This window comes from Mercenaria mercenaria, chromosome 12 (genome assembly GCF_021730395.1).
Source record: "Mercenaria mercenaria strain notata chromosome 12, MADL_Memer_1, whole genome shotgun sequence".
In the NCBI taxonomy this organism is placed as follows: domain Eukaryota; kingdom Metazoa; phylum Mollusca; class Bivalvia; order Venerida; family Veneridae; genus Mercenaria; species Mercenaria mercenaria.
This window is the reverse complement of record NC_069372.1, coordinates 28381752-28400347: the sequence shown is the minus strand read 5'-3', so window position 1 is coordinate 28400347 and position 18596 is coordinate 28381752. Positions and strand designations below refer to the sequence as shown.

The window sequence follows — 18596 nt, the reverse complement described above, 5'->3', positions numbered from 1 at the left end:
TACCCCACACAGATAAGCGTGTAGTGCATAATGTCAGGACACCACACAGAATCAACGTGTAGTGCATAATGTCAGTACACCACACAGAATCAGCGTGTAGTGCATAATGTCATTACACCACGCAGAATCAGTGTGTAGTGTATAATGTCAGTACACCACACAGAATCAGCGTGTAGTGCATAATGTCAGTACCCCACACAGAATCAGCGTGTAGTGCATAATGTCAGTACACCACACAGAATCAGCTAGCCTGGCTCCCTGGCTGCATGGTTATTTTTTTATATAAATACTGCAAGCAAAATAAGAAAATCTTAAGCCTCCAAAATAGCACATTTTATCTGATGGTAGACTGGCATCAGTCGTTAGAGTCATTAAATGTAAAGCACTTGGGCATAAAATCCTCTCTGATACCACTTTCTCATAAAATTTACAATATCTCTAGCCTCAGTAAAAGGGAGCTACAGAAAATTTGATATATATTTAAAAAATAAATAAATAAATAAATAAAATGGGAAATGTTTAATCTCAACAGACTGTGTAAGTCTAATCTGATGGCTGAACCATACCTATGTTCGGAGCCAGGGGCAATAAAAAATGTAGAAACAACCTGCTGGAGTTACTTCGCTCTTAATGAATAAACTTATATAAATGTAAATAAGAACAAACATAGGGACGGGAGCCAGTCTAAGAATCAGCATGTAGTGCATAATGTCAGTACACCACACAGAATCAGCGTGTAGTGCATAATGTCAGTACACCACACAGAATCAGCATGCAGTGCATAATGTCAGTATCTCACACATAAATCAGCGTTTAATGCATAATGTCAGTACAAAATGCTCCAAATACACAAAAAGATTACTGAAAACATGAAGTTTTAGGCTGTAGGAGAGAGGGCATGGGGAGGGGCTTTAGTAGCATTACAGATACAATGTATAGAATAAACTGTTTATCTGTAACATGAATAAAACTTGGCAATACAATGGTAATTGGAAAGAAATCCTTTAAATGAAAACTTTACAAGACAGGTCATAGTTTACTGTGCAGTGAGAAGACAAGTTAATTGTAAACATGATTTGAAGTAGGAAAGCAACTGCTGTGAAAATACCAGATCAGAGTAATAAAAGTGCATAGAGTTTGCTTTGGTTTGTGTGGTACTAACAAAATGCCCAGACTACTGTATAATTTAAACTCGAGATCTGAGCCATGATGATATTTTGTTATAAACAGACATTTCATTCTACCCTTGTAAATATATTGGACTGGACTATTGAAAAAAAACAAAGAACATTCTTAGTACCAACATTCAAAACTATGCTTTTCCTATTCAGTGAAACCCCTCTTTTAAAGTGGAAACCCCAGATAAACGATCAGTTGTCTTGGTCCAGAATTAAAGGCACTTACCTCCAGATTTTGCCCGAAATGATCTAAGTTTGGTCGTATTATGAACATTAGAATATGAGCTTTTGTTTCTAAACTGTCATAAAAAAGGCCAAATTAGGGAAAAAAAAGATGCCATGTCAGGAATCAAACCTGGGCTGCCACAGCAATTTTCGGCTGTCATTACCAATACCACCATGGAGAATTATGTATTCAACGATCGTTAAATATAGATATTTATAATCAAGGCAGTTTACCTCGAGAAAAGCATTACAAACACTTTTCGATTTTCATTTTAAAAACAACTAATTCTCCTGTTTTTCCATAACATATAACATATAGTTTGTCAGTAATTAAGTTTCTTTCCCTTTCTGTTAACAGAAGAATGGGAGGCTAAACGTGCAGGAAGACCGGAACCTGAAGATGCCATCAAAAGGAAACATCGGGAGGCAGATTTAATGAAACAGCAGAAACTTCAGCAGTTTCAGAAGCAAGCTGCCCAAACCCATGAGTCCAAACATCTTGATTTGGCTGAACAGCAGTTAAGGGATAGGGTAGGTGTAACATTCACTCCTATATCACACTGAGTCCAAACACCTTGATATGGCTGAACAGCAGTTAAGGGAAAGGGTAGGTGTAACATTCACTCCTATATCACACGGAGTCCAAACACCTTGATATGGCTGAACAGCAGTTAAGGGAAAGGGTAGGTGTAACATTCACTCCTATATCGCACTGAGTCCAAACACCTTGATATGGCTGAAAAACAATTAAGGGAAAGGGTAGGTGTGACTTTCACTCCTATATCACACTGAGTCCAAACACCTTGATATGGCTGAACAGCAGTTAAGGGAAAAGGTAGGTGTGACATTCATTCCTATATCACACTGAGTCCAAACACCTTGATACGGCTGAACAGCAGTTAAGTAAAAGGGTAGGTGTAACATTCACTCCCACACTGAGTCTAAACACCTTGATATGACTGAACAGCAATTAAGGGAACAGCAGTTAAGAGAAAGGGTAGGTGTAGCATTCACTCCTATATCACACTGAGTCCAAACATCTTGTTATGGCTGAACAGCAGTTAAGGGAAAGAGTAGGTGTAACATTCACTCCCACACTGTGTCCAAACATTTGTTATGGCTGAACAGCAGTTAAGGGAAAGAGTAGGTGTAACATTCACTCCCACACTGAGTCCAAACATCTTGTTATGGCTGAACAGCAGTTAAGGGAAAGAGAAGGTGTAGCGTTCACTCCACACTGAGTACAAACATCTTGTTATGACTGAACAGTAATTAAGGGAAAGGGTAGGTATAACATTCACTCCTATATCACATTGAGTTCAAACATCTTGATATGGCTGAACAGCAGTTAAAAGAAAGAGTAGGTGTAACATTCACTCCTATATTGCACTAAGTCCAAACATCTTGATGTTAAGGGAAAGGGTAGTTGTAACTTTCACTCCTATATTGAAGTGAGTTCTAACAGTTTGGTATGACTGAACAGCAGTTAAGAGAATGGGTAGGTGTAACATTCACTCCTATATCACACTGAGTCCAAACACCTTGATATGGCTAAACAGCAGTTAAGGGAAAGAGTAGGTGTAACATTCACTCCTATATCACCTTGAGTTCAAACACTTAGATATGGTTGAACAGCAGTTCAGAGAAAGGGTAGGTGTAACATTCACTTCTATATCACAGTGAGTCCTAACATTGATATGGCTGAACAGCAGTTAAGGGAAAGGGTAGGTGAACAGCAGTTAAGGGAAAGGGTAGGTTTGACATTCACTCCTATATCACAGTGAGTTCAAACATCTTGATATGGCTGAATAGCAGTTAAGGGAAAGGGTAGGTGTAACATTCACTCCTATATCACACTGAGGTCAAACATCTTGATATGGCTGAACAGCAGTTAAGGGAAAGGGTAGGTGTGACATTCACTCCTATATCACAGTGAGTACAAACATCTTGATATGGCTGAACAGCAGTTAAGGGAAAGGGTAGGTGTGACATTCACTCCTATATCACAGTGAGTTCAAACATCTTGATATGGCTGAACAGCAGTTAAGGGAAAAGGTAGGTGAACAGCAGTTAAGGGAAAAGGGAGGTGAACAGCAGTTAAGGGAAAGAGTAGGTGTAACATTCACTCCTATATCACAGTGAGTTCAAACACCTTGATATGGCTGAACAGCAGTTAAGGGAAAGGGTAGGTGAACAGCAGTTAAGGGAAAGAGTAGGTGTAACATTCACTCCTATATCACAGTGAGTTCAAACACCTTGATATGGCTGAACAGCAGTTAAGGGAAAGGGTAGGTGAACAGCAGTTAAGGGAAAGGGTAGATGTGACATTCACTCCTATATCACAATGAGTCCAAACACCTTGATATGGCTGAACAGCAGTTAAGGGAAAAGGTAGGTGGGACATTCACTCCTATATCAGAATGAGTTCAAACACCTTGATATGGCTGAACAGCAGTTAAGGGAAAAGGTAGGTGTGCCATTCATGCCTATATCACAATGAGTTCAAACACCTTGATATGGCTGAAAAACAATTAAGGGAAGGAGTAGGTGTGACATTCACTCCTATATCACAATGAGTCCAAACACCTTGATATGACTGAACAGCAGTTAAGGGAAAAGGTAGGTGTGACATTCACTCCTATATCACACTGAGTCCAAACATCTTTATATGGCTGAACAGCAGTTAAGGGAAAGGGTAGGTGTAACATTCACTCCTATATCACCTTGAGTTCAAACATCTTTATATGGCTGAACAGCAGTTAAGGGAAAGGGTAGGTGTGACATTCACTCCTATATCACACTGAGTTCAAACATCTTTGTATGGCTGAACAGCAGTTAAGGGAAAGGGTAGGTGTGACATTCACTCCTATATCACACGAGTCCAAAAACCTTGATATGGCTGAACAGCAGTTAAGGATAAGGGAAAGTTGTACATGTTTTTGAATTATGATATATTACTTAATACTTATCTCTTAAATGAATTCACTGATTTCTGTTATTCAGTTGAAACTGGCAGAGGAAGAGAAGAAGAGAACATTAAAGGAATTATCAGGTGCTGGGGCAACTCACCATGATTCACCACATTTGGCGATATCAGAACGTGCCCTACAAGAAAAAATAAAACAGGCCGATATATTAAAAAAGAAAACGCTTGATTCATATGACCAAGCTGCCGGCAAGACTGGTATGTCACAAACGTCAACAGTGAAAACTGAAATATCGAGAGGTTAGGCCTGGTTTTAAGTATTAGTTGATATGCTGCCTATATTTCACCCTCCTATTTCTGCAAAATATTTTCTTATTCTTATTATTGTTGCAGAAATTTTATAAAAGTTCAAAAAGATTTTATGCATTTCTTGATAAGCTACCTGGTTTATCAAATTTATCCTGTGTAATTTTTCCTATCATCTATAAAGTTGCATTACTGTGCAGTTATCTTCAATCAACTAATTACAAATACAGGCCTGATTCCTTCCAGATAAGTTTGTTATTTTGGTTTTCTCCTATTATTTTTTAATTATTATATGCTATGTTTTATGGTCAAAACTGGGTTACTGCTCATTTTCGTATTACAGCTTAATCTCTAACATGACTGTGAAAGATTTTGTTTTGGCATATAACCAGAATTAACATCAATATCATTATGTGAAAATTTGCAGATGTCATTATATGTGTAAAAAACGTGCTTGTAAATGCGTTTAAGCATAAAAAATGACAGATGCCTTTGCGAATGATTGTTCGTATGTTTTCGAGTCGGCACTTTATATGTTGATGTGCGTTTTGCATGCAGTGTTTCGCTTTTATTTGTAGATGGTAAGAGTGTAACGACAACGCGGAAAGTAGAAACTGTGACAAAAGTTGGTGGAGCTACTGGAAAACCTGCAGGTAGGTGCATTGTAATTTTCCTGTTTTTTAAATAAACTGCATTTAAGTAGAACTAACAAAAACATAGAAGCTATTATTATCAATCGTTTGTTTTTTTGAATATAGCAATTTTAAGTTTTTGCTGTGGAAGCTAGTAAACATATCCAAATGGTCTGATGTTTAATCAGAAAATCCCTACAATATTTTGTTAAATTATCATCATGAACATTGTAACATTTAAGAATTTGAACTCTAAAATATTCAGAAATTGTCAAAGTCAGATAAAGTAAACCATTATGTCTCTTGAACAGAGGATTTTCCACAGAAATTACAATTTTAATGATCAGTGATGAATCTGGCGACATACCTTTGAAAGGTACAAACATTTGAAATAATTTTTTTAACAATTGTACGGAGACCGAGCAGGCAGGGTGGAGGTGACAGAGAGCGGGGTAAGAGTTGCTGCAACTGCCCTGTATTTGTTTACTCATCTGTCAATCACATCATTCGTTCATTTCTCTCTCCTTTTCACCACAGCCTCACATTGTTGAAATCTTGCATGCAAGTTATCCTAAAGTTACCTAAAAAAAAAGATTTTATTCCTTACATGTTAAAAATATTTTCATATAGATTTCAACCTACATTTTTAGCTCGACTATTCGAAGAATAGGGGAGCTATCCTACTCGCCCCTGCGTCGGCGTGAGCGTGAGCGTCACACAAATGTTAAAGTTTGCGTACCACCCCAAATATTTTCAAAGTCCATTGAGATATTGCTTTCATATTTTGCATACTTGTTTACCATCATGACCCCAGTCTGTAAAAAGGAGGAGGCAACTCTATCAAGCATTTTGACTGAATTATGGCCCCTTTTCGACTTAGAATAAATGTTAAAGTTTGCGTACCACCCCGAATATTTTCAAAGTCCATTGAGATATTGCTTTCATATTTTGCATACTTGTTTACCATCATGACCCCAGTCTGTAAAAAGGTGGAGGCAACTCTATCAAGCATTTTGACTGAATTATGGCCCCTTTTCAACTTAGAATATGCTTATTGTAATGTTGAAGTTTTACTCATAGCTTATATTATACTATCAAGCACTGAGAATAGTCGAGCGTGCTGTCCACTGACAGCTCTTGTTAGGGTGTTGTGAGAAACACTGGAGAAGCATGACAGCTTGTTTCTCAGTGATCCAACAAAATTAGACTCTTTATGAAAATATACAAGAGTTTCCCCTAGACTCTTTCCTGCCTCACTAAAGGAAACATGCTATATTGAATAATGTACTTGGTGTAATATCACAGAAGTTGATGTCTCCAGTTCTGCATTATGCTGCACAGATATTTTCCATGTTTTGCCATAATGCTTTTTAGTTCACCTGTCACATAGTGACAAGGTGAGTTTTTGTGATCACCCTTCGTCCGTCGTCAGTCCTTACTTCCGTGCGTCCTTCCGTCAACAATTTCTTGTCTGCACGATAGTGGTTTCATTTATGATTTTATTTTAACCAAACTTGCACACAACTTGTATCACCATAAGATCTCGGTTCCTTTCTTGAACTGGCCAGATCCCGTTATGGGTTCCAGAGTTATAGCCCCTGAAGGGGCCAAAATAAGCTATTTTGACCTTGTCTGCACAATAGCAGCTTTATTTATGATTTGATTTTTACCAAACTTGCACAAAACTTGTATCACCATAAGATCTTGATTCCTTTCTTGAACTGGCCAGATTCCTTTATGGGTTCCAGAGTTATGGCCCCTGAAAGGCCCAAAATTAGCTATTTTGACCTTGTCTGCACAATAGCAGCTTTATGATTTGATTTTTACCAAACTTGCACACAACTTGTATCACCATAAGATCTTGGTTCTTTTCTGGAACTGGCCAGATTCCATTATGGGTTCCAGAGTTATGGTCCTTGAAGGGGTCAAAATTAGCTATTTTGACCTTGTCGGCACAATAGCAGCTTCATTTATGATTTTATTAGCTCGACTATTCGAAGAATAGTCTAGCTATTCTACTCACCCTGGCGTCGGCGTCGGCGTCGGCGTCGGCGTCGGCGTCACACCTTGGTTAAGTTTTTGCATGCAAGTACATACAGCTATCATTTAAAGGCATATAGCTTTGAAACTTATTTATTCTTTTTCTAGGTCAATTACCAACCTCACTGGGTCAAGTTCCATAACTCTAACATGTATTTTGAGCAAATTATGCCCCCTTTTGGACTTAGAAAATTCTGGTTAAAGTTTTACATGCAAGTTACTATCTCCAAAACTAATGCAGATATTGAATTGAAACTTCACATGTGTCTTCGGGGTTATAAAACTAGTTGATAGCACCAAGTCCCATAACTCTGACCTTCATTTTGGCCAAATTATGCCCCCTTTTGGACTTAGAAAATTCTGGTTAAAGTTTTGCGTGCAAGTACATACAGCTATTACTAAAAGGCATATAGATTTGAAACTTATTTTTTCTTTTTCTAGATCAATTACCTACCTCACTGGGTCAAGTCCCATAACTCTGGCATGTATTTTGGCCAAATTATGCCCCCTTTTGGACTTAGAAAATTCTGGTTAAAGTTTTGCGTGCAAGTACATACAGCTATTACTAAAAGGCATATAGATTTGAAACTTATTTATTCTTTTTCTAGATCAATTACCTACCTCACTGGGTCAAGTCCCATAACTCTGGCATGTATTTTGGCCAAATTATGCCCCCTTTTGGACTTAGAAAATTCTGGTTAAAGTTTTGCGTGCAAGTACATACAGCTATTACTAAAAGGCATATAGATTTGGAACTTATTTATTCTTTTTCTAGATCAATTACCTACCTCACTGGGTCAAGTTCCATAACTCTTAACATGTATTTTGAGCAAATTATGCCCCCTTTTGGACTTAGAAAATTCTGGTTAAAGTTTTACATGCAAGTTACTATCCCCAAAACTAATGCAGATATTGAATTGAAACTTAACATGTTTCTTCGGGGTTATAAAACTAGTTGATAGCATCAAGTCCCATAACTCTGATATGTCCCCTTTTGAACTTAAAACTCTTTTGATATTTAACATTTTGGGTAATAATTTCCAGCTTCTGTGACAATATTTCGAATAGTCGAGCTTGGCTGTCTTATGGACAGCTCTTGTTTTAACCAAACTTGCACAAAACTTGTGTCACCATAAGATCTTGGTTCCTTTCTTGAACAGGCCAGATTCCATAATGGGTTCCAGAGTTACGGCCCCTGATAGGGCCGGAATTAGCTATTTTGACCTTGTCTGCACAATAGCAGCTTCATTTGTGATTTGAATTTAATCAAACTTGCACAAAACTTGTGTCACCATAAGATCTTGGTTCCTTTCTTGAACCGGCCAGATCTCTTAATGAGTTCCAGAGTTATGGCCCCTGAAAGAGCACAATAGCAGCTTCATTTATGATTTAATTTTAACCAAACTTGCACACAACTTGTATCACCATAAGATCTCGATTCCTTTTTATACACCCGAAGGGACGTATTATGTTATCGCCTTGGTGTCCGTCTGTCTGTCTGTGTGTTGGTTAGCAATTTCCCTTCTGCTCTGTAACCCCTTGATGGATTTCAGAGAAACCTGACACAAATGTTCTCCTCATTGAAATGATGTGCAGTACGCATGTTTCGGATGGCTCACTTCAATGTCAAGGTCACACTTAGGGGTCAAAGGTCATGTGACTTTGTTTTGTGTGAATATTGCTCTGCATTTGCGTTGCATTGCAGTGCTCTTGTTTTTATTTGGCAGATCCTTCTTTTGTTCGCTTACAATAATTTTTATGCCCCCAAAGGGAGGCATATAGTTTTTGAACCGTCTGTCAGTCTGTCCGCAATTTTCGTGTCCGGTCCATATCTTTGTCATCCATGGATGGATTTTCAAATAACTTGGCATGAATGTGTACCACAGTAAGACGACGTGTCGCGCGCAAGACCCAGGTCCGTAGCTCAAAGGTCAAGGTCACACTTAGATGTTAAAGGTCATATTTCATGATAGTGCATTGATAGGCGTGTCCGGTCCATATCTTTGTCATTCATGCATGGATTTTAAAATTATTGGGCATGAGTGTGTACCACAGTAAGACAACATGTCGCGCACAAGACCCAGGTCCGTAGCTCTAAAGTCAAGGTCACACTTAGACGTTAAAGGTCATATTTCATGATAGTGCAATGATGGACATGTCCGGTCCATATCTTTGTCATTCATGCATGGATTTTAAAATAACTACGCATGAATGTGTGGCACAGTAAGACAACGTGTCGCGCGCAAGACCCAGGTCCGTAGGTCAAAGGTCCTAAACTCTAACATCGGCCATAACTATTCATTCAAAGTGCCATCGGGGGCATGTGTCATCCAATGGAGACAGCTCTTGTTTTTTAATTACTTCCCTTTAATGTTACTATAAATAGCATATTTAGTAACTTTTTTATTATTGGCCGTAGGGAGAAACCGAGACCACTTTTCTGTCGTACAACATGGATGGTACCTCAAATTTTTAGGTGTATTTTGACATATCTGTACCTTTTAAGAATTTTTTGTTTTTGGTTAAAGCAATGGTACTCAGGTGAGCGATATAGGGCCATCATGGCCCTCTTGTTTGAGTTTTCGCATTGATTTTTTTGGAATAAATTATGTCACTGAAACTTCAGAAAAAGAGTGTGGTCATTCATTTGGTTACTATTATTTAGTGAGATATTGCTATATAATGTTATGCGAATTTCAGATCTATTCTATTTTATAAATCTTGGTACAAGCAAGTAGTGGGACCAATGATCTAATACTGTTTACCCCTAAAAGTAAAATTTGATCATTATGTTTGCATAAATGCATGGTCATAAATTTTCATAATTTATTTGTTTTCATTATTTTATTTATTATTTGTTGACACATTTTCATTTCATTTTACGACTTTCATGTGTGAATGATAGAATGACTGTATTATATAGCATGATTACATGAAAGTTTTCTTGGAAAAAGCTTAGTGAACAATTTTCCATCCGAGACAAAAGTATATGTTTTATAAAAGCGAGTGTTTGTTTGCAGGGTTCCAAAGAATCTGTGTCACTGCTGTTTTCACATGCCAAACTTTCAGTGTTATGTGCTGAAGTTTTGTTCATCTTGTTGCACACATTACCATGCAGTTTGTTTTTACACAAGCGGATGAGGAAGTGATTATGTTATAGTTTGTTGTGTAGCTTTTTCCAAGAAAATTTGGTTGTTTGCGGTGAAGCATTTGATGGTTATTGAAAGCATTTTGGCTAGATATTTATAAATGTATGATTTATTCCCGCCCTCTACTAGAAGATATAGCACCCCAGTTGGCTCAACAAATAATAAAAGCAGCCGGCAATGTGAGCGGTGTCCTCACTGTGAAAACAGAATCCTGGAGCAGTAAAGACAATGTGACACACACGTCTGAGAAAACAGAATCGTGGGGAGGTAGACGATATACGGCTTGCATTTATTATAACTAACTGTATTGTATTAGCTTAGCTTTATAACACTACTATAGTATCTATCACTTTTTGTCAGGTAACATTTTGGACTTGTATCACCAAAAAATGAATGAAAAACTGTCATAAGTGCAATGAGTTTAAACAGTCTTTTGTTCATCTCTTGAATTTCCATCCTCATGAAATTAATTACTTTTTCTTGTAAAATATGTATAAGCAAAAATATTTGATTCAATTTTTTTCAGTCAAAACTTTTTTTAGCTCACCTGAGCACGAAGTGCTCAAAGGTGAGCTTTAGTGATCACCCTGTGTCCGGCGTCCGTCGTCGTCCGTCGTCCGTCCGTCCGTCCGTCCGTCCGTCGTCAACAATTTGACTGTTAACACTCTAGAGGTCACATTTTTGACCCAATCTTAATGAAACTTGGTCAGAATGTTACCCTCAATAAAATCTTGGACGAGTTCGATATTGGGTCATCTGGGGTCAAAAACTAGGTCATCAGGTCAAATCAAAGGAAAAGCTTGTTAACACTCTAGAGGTCACATTTTTGGCCCAATCTTAATGAAACTTGGTCAGAATGTTACCCTCAATAAAATCTTGGATGAGTTCGATATTAAGTCATCTGGGGTCAAAAACTAGGTCATCAGGTCAAATCAAAGGAAAAGCTTGTTAACACTCTAGAGGTCACAATTTTGGCCCAATCTTAATGAAACTTGGTCAGGATGTTACCCTCAATAAAATCTTGGACGAGTTCGATATTGGGTCATCTGGGGTCAAAAACTAGGTCACCAGGTCAAATCAAAGAAAAAGCTTGTTAACACTCTAGAGGTCACATTTTTGGCCCAATCTTAATGAAACTTGGTCAGAATGTTACCCTTAATAAAATCTTGGACGAGTTCGATATTTGGTTATCTGGGATCATAAACTAGGTCACCAGGTCAAATCAAAGGAAAAGCTTGTTAACACTGTTGAAGCCGCATTTATGACTGTATCTTCATGAAACTTGGTCAGATTGTTAATATTGATGATCTTAAGGTCCAGTTTGAATCTGGGTCATGTAGGATAAAAAACTAGGTCACCAAGCCAAATCAAATGAAAAGCTAGTTTACACTAGAGGCCACATTTATGACCATACCTTAATGAAACTTGGTCAAATCTTGATGATCTATAGCTCAAGTTCAAATCTGGGTTAGGTGGGGTCAAAAACTAGGTCACTAGGTCATATCAAAGGAAAAGCTTGTTAACACTCTAGAGGCCACATTTATGACTATATCTTCATGAAACTTAGTCAGAATGTTAAACTTGATGATCTTTAGGGCAATTTTGAATCTGGGTCATGTCGGGTCAAAAACTAGGTCACCGGGTCAAATCAAAGGAAAAGCTAATTAACACTGTAGAGGCCACGTTTATGACCATATCTTAATGAAACTTGGTCAGAATGTTAATCTTGATAATCTTTAGGTCAAGTTTAAATCTGGGTCAGATGGAGTCAAAAACTAGGTCACTAGGTCATATCAAAGGAAAAGCTTGTTAACACTCTAGAGGCCACATTTTTGACTATATCTTCATGAAACTTAGTCAGAATGTTAAACTTGATGGTCTTTAGGTCAAGTTCGAATCTGGGTCATGTCGGGTCAAAAACTAGGTCACGGGGGTCAAATAAAAGGAATAGTTAGTTAACACTTTAGAGGCCACATTTATGACCATATCTTAATGAAACTTGGTCAGAATGTTAATCTTGATGATCTATAGGTCAAGTTTAAATCTGGGTCAGGTGTGTTAAAAAACTAGGTCACTAGGTCAAATCAAAGGAAAAGCTTGTTAAGACTCTAGAGGCCAGATTTATGACTGTATCTTCATGAAACTTAATCAGAATGTTAATCTTGATGATCTTTAGGTCAAGTTCGAATCTGGGTCATGTGGGGGCAAAAACTAGGTCACCGGGTCAAATCAAAGGAAAAGCTAGTTAACACTTTAGAGGCTACATTTATGACCATATCTTAATGAAACTTGGTCAGAATGTTGATCTTGATGATCTTTAGGTCAATAGGTCAGGTGAGCGATACAGGGCCTTCATGGCCCTCTTGTTTAATATACAGTAGACACAAATTCTTAGAAAATGTTGGCCAAACACCAAATGCATTGAAATGAATATTCTTTAGAATACAGATCAGTTTGGTGGAAAGTGTGGAATATCAAAACGTTTGCAGTCTGCTGGCAGTGTGATTTATTATGTCCATTTTGAAAAAAAAAGTATTAGTCAGTCCAAAATATAGTTACAAATGAAAATTAGAATTTACAGTTTATATGTTAACTTTCCAAAAGACTTTAACCTGTACCTTTCACCCTTACAATGAATATTGACCTTTTTGCACAAAACAGTTGTAATTACAAGATACAGTTATTTTGCACTGAGCTCTCTGTTAGCCCTTTTTTAGGACTTTGGCAAACAGTGTAGACCCAGATCAGCCAGCATGCAACCGTGCTGACAGATCAGGGTTTACACTGTTTGCTTTCCAGTAAGTAGGTAAGGATTAAGTGTCTAAGAAGCTAACAGTCTAGACCCTGGTCAGCTGACAAAGTTGTGTGCTGTCTGATCTTGGTCTTACATAGGCCTATAAAATTCTGCAGGTTGCTTTTTCATGTCACCTAGAACAAGGGTTCTGGTTGAGGTATTAGTATAGATAGATGTGCCATCGTGGATATCAACTTTAGCAACTTCCTGTCACAGTTTTACTAGCAGCTAGGGGCTCTCCTTATCTGTCTTCTTTTGATAAGGTATTGACTTGATTTTTAGCACTGTAAAAATTCTACTTATTTCTACTTGATGCCAAGTTACTAGCTGGTGATCAAAATGAACATCGTAAATAAATTCTCTGTAAATAACAATTTAGCTATTAATTACAAAATGGTTCTTTTATTGAACATCTTCTTGCAAATAAGTTGCAGAATTGTCAAAATGCCAGTATTTGTTATATGCTGCAACAAAATGTTTTTTACATTTCATGTTAGTAACCAGGTCATAGATATATTACATTAGAATAATCATCTTCCCAAGTTAAAGGTGAGACAGAAGTATAATTAGGTTTTTAAAATTGTGCTTGAAGCATAGCAGACATGTCATCGTACAAAAAAGAACAGTGATGACAATGACAAATATATAGAGACTTTATTTTAAAAATGTTTTATTTAAACGGGAAGTGATTTATCCAGGAAATCTAGAAAACAATCAGTCAGTGTTTAAGTTTAATAACGGTCCATTCGCCCTTTCAGACACAATGAAGCATAAAAATGCCACATAGACTATAGACAGCATCCAGAGCACAAATGTTGCCGTGATCCTTTAATATCTAGTGTATTAAAGGTAAACAAACACTAAGTAGGAAAATGATGTGAAAAAAATGGTACCTATATAATGATAGAATCAAATAGTTCTCAGGCATTTTTTTGCTCTGTAGAGCTACTTTCCTTATTTTCCATACAAATTTTGGCTGAAATCACATGACAGATCTATGCTTGACATTCATGTAGGATTTTAATAATGAACTGATAACATAACAGAATTTTTCCTTGAAACTCAGGTCATACACCATCACTGCAATTTTGGGGTCTCATTTTTAGCTGATTTTACAGTGTGTTTGTTTGACTGAAAATATTTTTCTTGCAACAAACATGACCTTCACTTCTTTATTTTTATTCAGCACTGACAGTATTCTTCAAGAAAATGTAAGGTACAGATATTTAAAATGGGTCTATGGATCATGAGTTTTATCTACAGGTGAGACGTATGTTCTCTGTGACATTGTGTCTGAAATCATTCATTCTCCACCTCTGATCCATGTGGAGAAGTTGCCAGCTACTTGCGGAGAGCAGATTATTACTGGTAACTGCCTGCTAATACATAATTGAAATACTGTTGAAGTATGGGGCTAAACCTGGAACAAACAAACAAACAAATAAGGTTAATTTTGACAATAGATAGCTTTTGATGTAAAATAAATAAAAATAAAAATATTGATGAGCAGCAATATAAGGATTTTATTTGATATTTGGCAAATTTTAAAAAATCAAGCACACGGTCCATTACATTTTACTGACTGTGTGATTGAAAATAGTCTACAAAATTTAATATTAAACATTTCATTATTGTATTTTGGTTCTCTTTCTGTATGCTAAAATGTTGTCCTAAGTGGGACTTTCCCATATATTGTGAAAATTGACCGGAGGATGAATATTTTCAAATCGGTCTTATGCATATGGCCGTATCTTTTTATCTGCTGAATATCTTTCAGATACATTGATGTTTTGAAAAAATATGGTTTAATAAAATTCTTCATTGTAGAATGATATTTGTATCATACACGCTTAAGACGAATGGTGTCCTCAATTATCTTGCTAAAGTACTCAAAACACCTCTCTCAAATTTGTTCAAATGGGGGCAGTTGGCCCCTTTTAGGGGTTGCTAGGGCTAAAAGTAAGAATACATTTTAATGACTACTTATTGTGTACCACTCAGTGGATCTTCATCAAACCTGGTCTGTGGCATCAATAAAAGGTCCTCTCATAAATTTGTTCAGTTTGGGGTGTTTGGCCCCTTTATGGGTCAGATGGTTATGATCCTCTTCAAGTGAGCAACTTAGGCCCATTTGGGCCTCTTGTTATAAAATCTACTGCTCATGTAAAATTGAATGCGCAATTTTTAAAAAAACAACTCATAATGATATTTTTATGCTGCCTGCACCCCCACACCTCTCTGGAGAGTGCTCATGTTGGTCTATAGACTGTTTAGTAACTCAAATCAATATCTAGTGAACACTTTAGCTAACTGACATGAAACTTCATAGGATGATACACAACCCTGCGATTTGGGGCTCAGTACATTAAACTCAGTGCTGTTGACCTCCAGGCTGGATGTAGTTTCGGTACGCTTAGGCCTGGTGTTGTCAAACTTCTTTAGTTGATTGCCTGTGGTTATTGGAAGGTCCATATTATTTAAGGGGCTAGTGGGTCAGAAGTCAAGGTCAGTGACCTTCATTGACCTGAAAATAGTATCTGCTGAATAACTAGGCATTAAGGTCATCCAACTTCATGATTGCTTTTAAAACAGTAGATGAAGGTCATATGTCAAGGTTACAGTGACCTTGAGCCTAAGAATGCTGTCTACACAATAACTAGAGAATGCTTAGGTCTACAGTTGTAAAACTTTTATAGGATGATTGCTTGAAGTCAGTAGATTAGAAATATTTATTTTGGTCAGAAGATCAAAGGTCAAGATCATGGTGACCTTGGGACAGAAAATGTTTCCAGATCAATAAATGAAAATTCCTCCCACACATATTTTTTTGTGTTTTATAAAGAATCACCTTGGGAAAATACAAAATTGATATTACAAATTCAATTTGGCACAAAGCATGCTTTTTGTATAACTACGTATAATACCACAGTCACACTTATGGCGCAGATAGCTACGTTTAGCTACAGATAGAAACATAGTAATCTGTATCGATCCGTACCTTAGCCGTGCGGATTGATATGGGTTACTACTTTAAGGTACAGCTCAGGTACGGATCGATACGGATTACCACGTTTCTGTCCGTGGCTAGACATAGCTATCCGGGCCGTATGTGTGACTGGGGTATAAAGTGGTATAATATTGTAATTTCAAGGCTTGTCATTACAGAAACTGCGTAAGTTCATGAAAATAACTTTTCATGAATATATGCCAGTAACTACTTGCATGTATATAACTTTAATTTTGGTATGAAAAGTTATAAAATGTAATATTTTAACATGCAGGATAATAGTAATGACAGGTCTTATGTAGCTGCATGCATAGTAGAATTTATTGTATTATTGTCTATTTTTTCAGCCTTTTCTTTAACAAATTGTTTGATTTTTTACGGTACAGGGATGAAGTGAGTATAAACTTGTGCTGAAATGAAATAAAAATAAATGAGTGTCCATTATGTTTTCATTTTATTTTAGCTCCTGCTGTTGAACTATGTCCTCAATTTACTTCATCCCTGAACTGTTTACTGTCAGCTTCTTAGCTTAGATATATATATTATTGTAGAAAATCATTCTTCTAACATATATCAATAATGGTTAGACCTCAGTCATTTCAGTATTTAGGAGTTTTGTCATGGATTGTACTTATTTGCTTGAACATGCATTGCTTAAATGAATTTACATGTTTATCATAATATGAAGTTACTTTTTAGCTCATCTGATTTTTTGAAAAAAAATGATGAGTTATTGTCATCACTTGAGCGGTTGTCGGCGTCGGCGTCTGCGTCGGCGTTGCCTGGTTAAGTTTTATGTTTAGGTCAGCTTTTCTCCTAAACTATCAAAGCTATTGCTTTGAAACTTGGAATACTTGTTCACCATCATAAGCTGACCCTGTATAGCAAGAAACATAACTCCATCTTGTTTTTTGCAAGATTTATGGCCCCTTTTGTACTTAGAAAATATCAGATTTCTTGGTTAAGTTTCATGTTTAGGTCAGCTTTTCTCCTAAACTATCAAAGCTATTGCTTTGAAACTTGGAATACTTGTTCACCATCATAAGCAGACCCTGTACATGAAGAAACATAACTCCATCTTGCTTTTTGCAAGAATTATTGCCCCTTTTGGACTTAGAAAATCAGTTTTCTTGGTTAAGTTTTATGTTTAGGTCAGCTTTTATCCTAAACTATCAAAGCTATTGCTTTAGAACTTGCAACACTTGTTCACCATCATAAGCTGACCCTGTACAGCAAGAAACATAACTCCATCCTGCTTTTTGCAAGATTTATGGCCCCTTTTGGACTTAGAAAATATCAGATTTCTTGGTTAAGTTTATGTTTAGGTTAACTTTTTCTCTTAAACTATCAAAGCTATTGCTTTGAAACTTGCAACACTTGTTCACCATCATAAGCTGACCCTGTACAGCAAGCAACATAACTCCATCCTGCTTTTTGCAATAATTATTGCCCCTTTTGGACTTAGAAAATCATTTTCTTGGTTGAGTATTATGTTTAAGTCAACTTTTCTCATAAACTATCAAAGCTATTGCTTTAAAACTTGCAACAGTTTTTCACCATCATAAGTGGACACTGTACATCAAGAAACATAACTCTATCCCGCTTTTTGCAAGAATGATGGCCCTTTTTAGACTTAGAAAATCATGGGTAGGACAATATTTCTATTATACAAAAAAAATCAGATGAGCGTCAGCACCCGCAAGGCGGTGCTCTTGTTTCTACTTTCGTCTGATTTGTTAATCTGTAGCTATTAGTATTCCTTGAACATTTTATAGCTGGCTCATATTTCATCAGTTTTCTCTTACTATTTCTAGTTATAAATTCTTAGAAATATTATGTTTCATTATGATAGATGTCTTTTATATAGCACTATCATCTTTTCAGGAAAATCTGTGGTACTGTCGGCCTTTAACTAAATCTTTTGAGAAAAATGAGATAGACTGAACTTACTTGAGATAAATGAACAAAATAGTAAACAATAATCATATCTTCCACATTCACAGTTTGTTTGTTTTTAAGTATGCCTCAAAACTTGGCAGCCCTATCATCATTAACACATTCATTTTATGTGAAGAAATGCAATATAAGCAATGTTCACAAAAACCACCTTTCATATTTAATTAATATTTTAATATCTTGAGGATTTGAATTTGAGGAATTTCTTGTAAAATTATATTTCCTAATAAAAATTTACAATAAAATGTAAGTTATTTATTATGAAAGCTTCTCGCTGTTGTTGAGTACAAGACTTCACATTAAAATATGTATTGCCGGTATTCAGGGATGATTTTAACCATTGTTTTATTTATATATACATATATATTTAGCCAACATGAGCA

The 18596-nt window shown here is 36.6% G+C and overlaps 1 protein-coding gene and 1 long non-coding RNA gene across 7 annotated transcripts in view; both read left to right on the top strand.

Moving 5' to 3' along the window:
* Positions 1-18596, top strand: part of LOC123533205 (titin homolog) — a 195083-nt gene that overhangs the window by 158391 nt on the left and 18096 nt on the right. For 2 of the 6 annotated variants that reach the window (XM_053519533.1, XM_053519532.1), the window contains exons 16-19: positions 1762-1934; positions 4407-4629; positions 5214-5288; positions 10586-10723. In XM_053519533.1, coding sequence (XP_053375508.1) covers positions 1762-1934; positions 4407-4629; positions 5214-5288; positions 10586-10723 — 609 coding nt within the window. The remainder of the gene's footprint in view (positions 1-1761; positions 1935-4406; positions 4630-5213; positions 5289-10585; positions 10724-18596) is intronic. The other 4 variants (XM_053519534.1, XM_053519536.1, XM_053519535.1 and 1 more) reach the window with 4 other exon arrangements.
* LOC128547296 (uncharacterized) lies at positions 10991-17513 on the top strand. The gene is made up of 2 exons (XR_008366429.1): positions 10991-11418; positions 12280-17513. It is a non-coding gene; the product is annotated as an uncharacterized LOC128547296 (long non-coding RNA).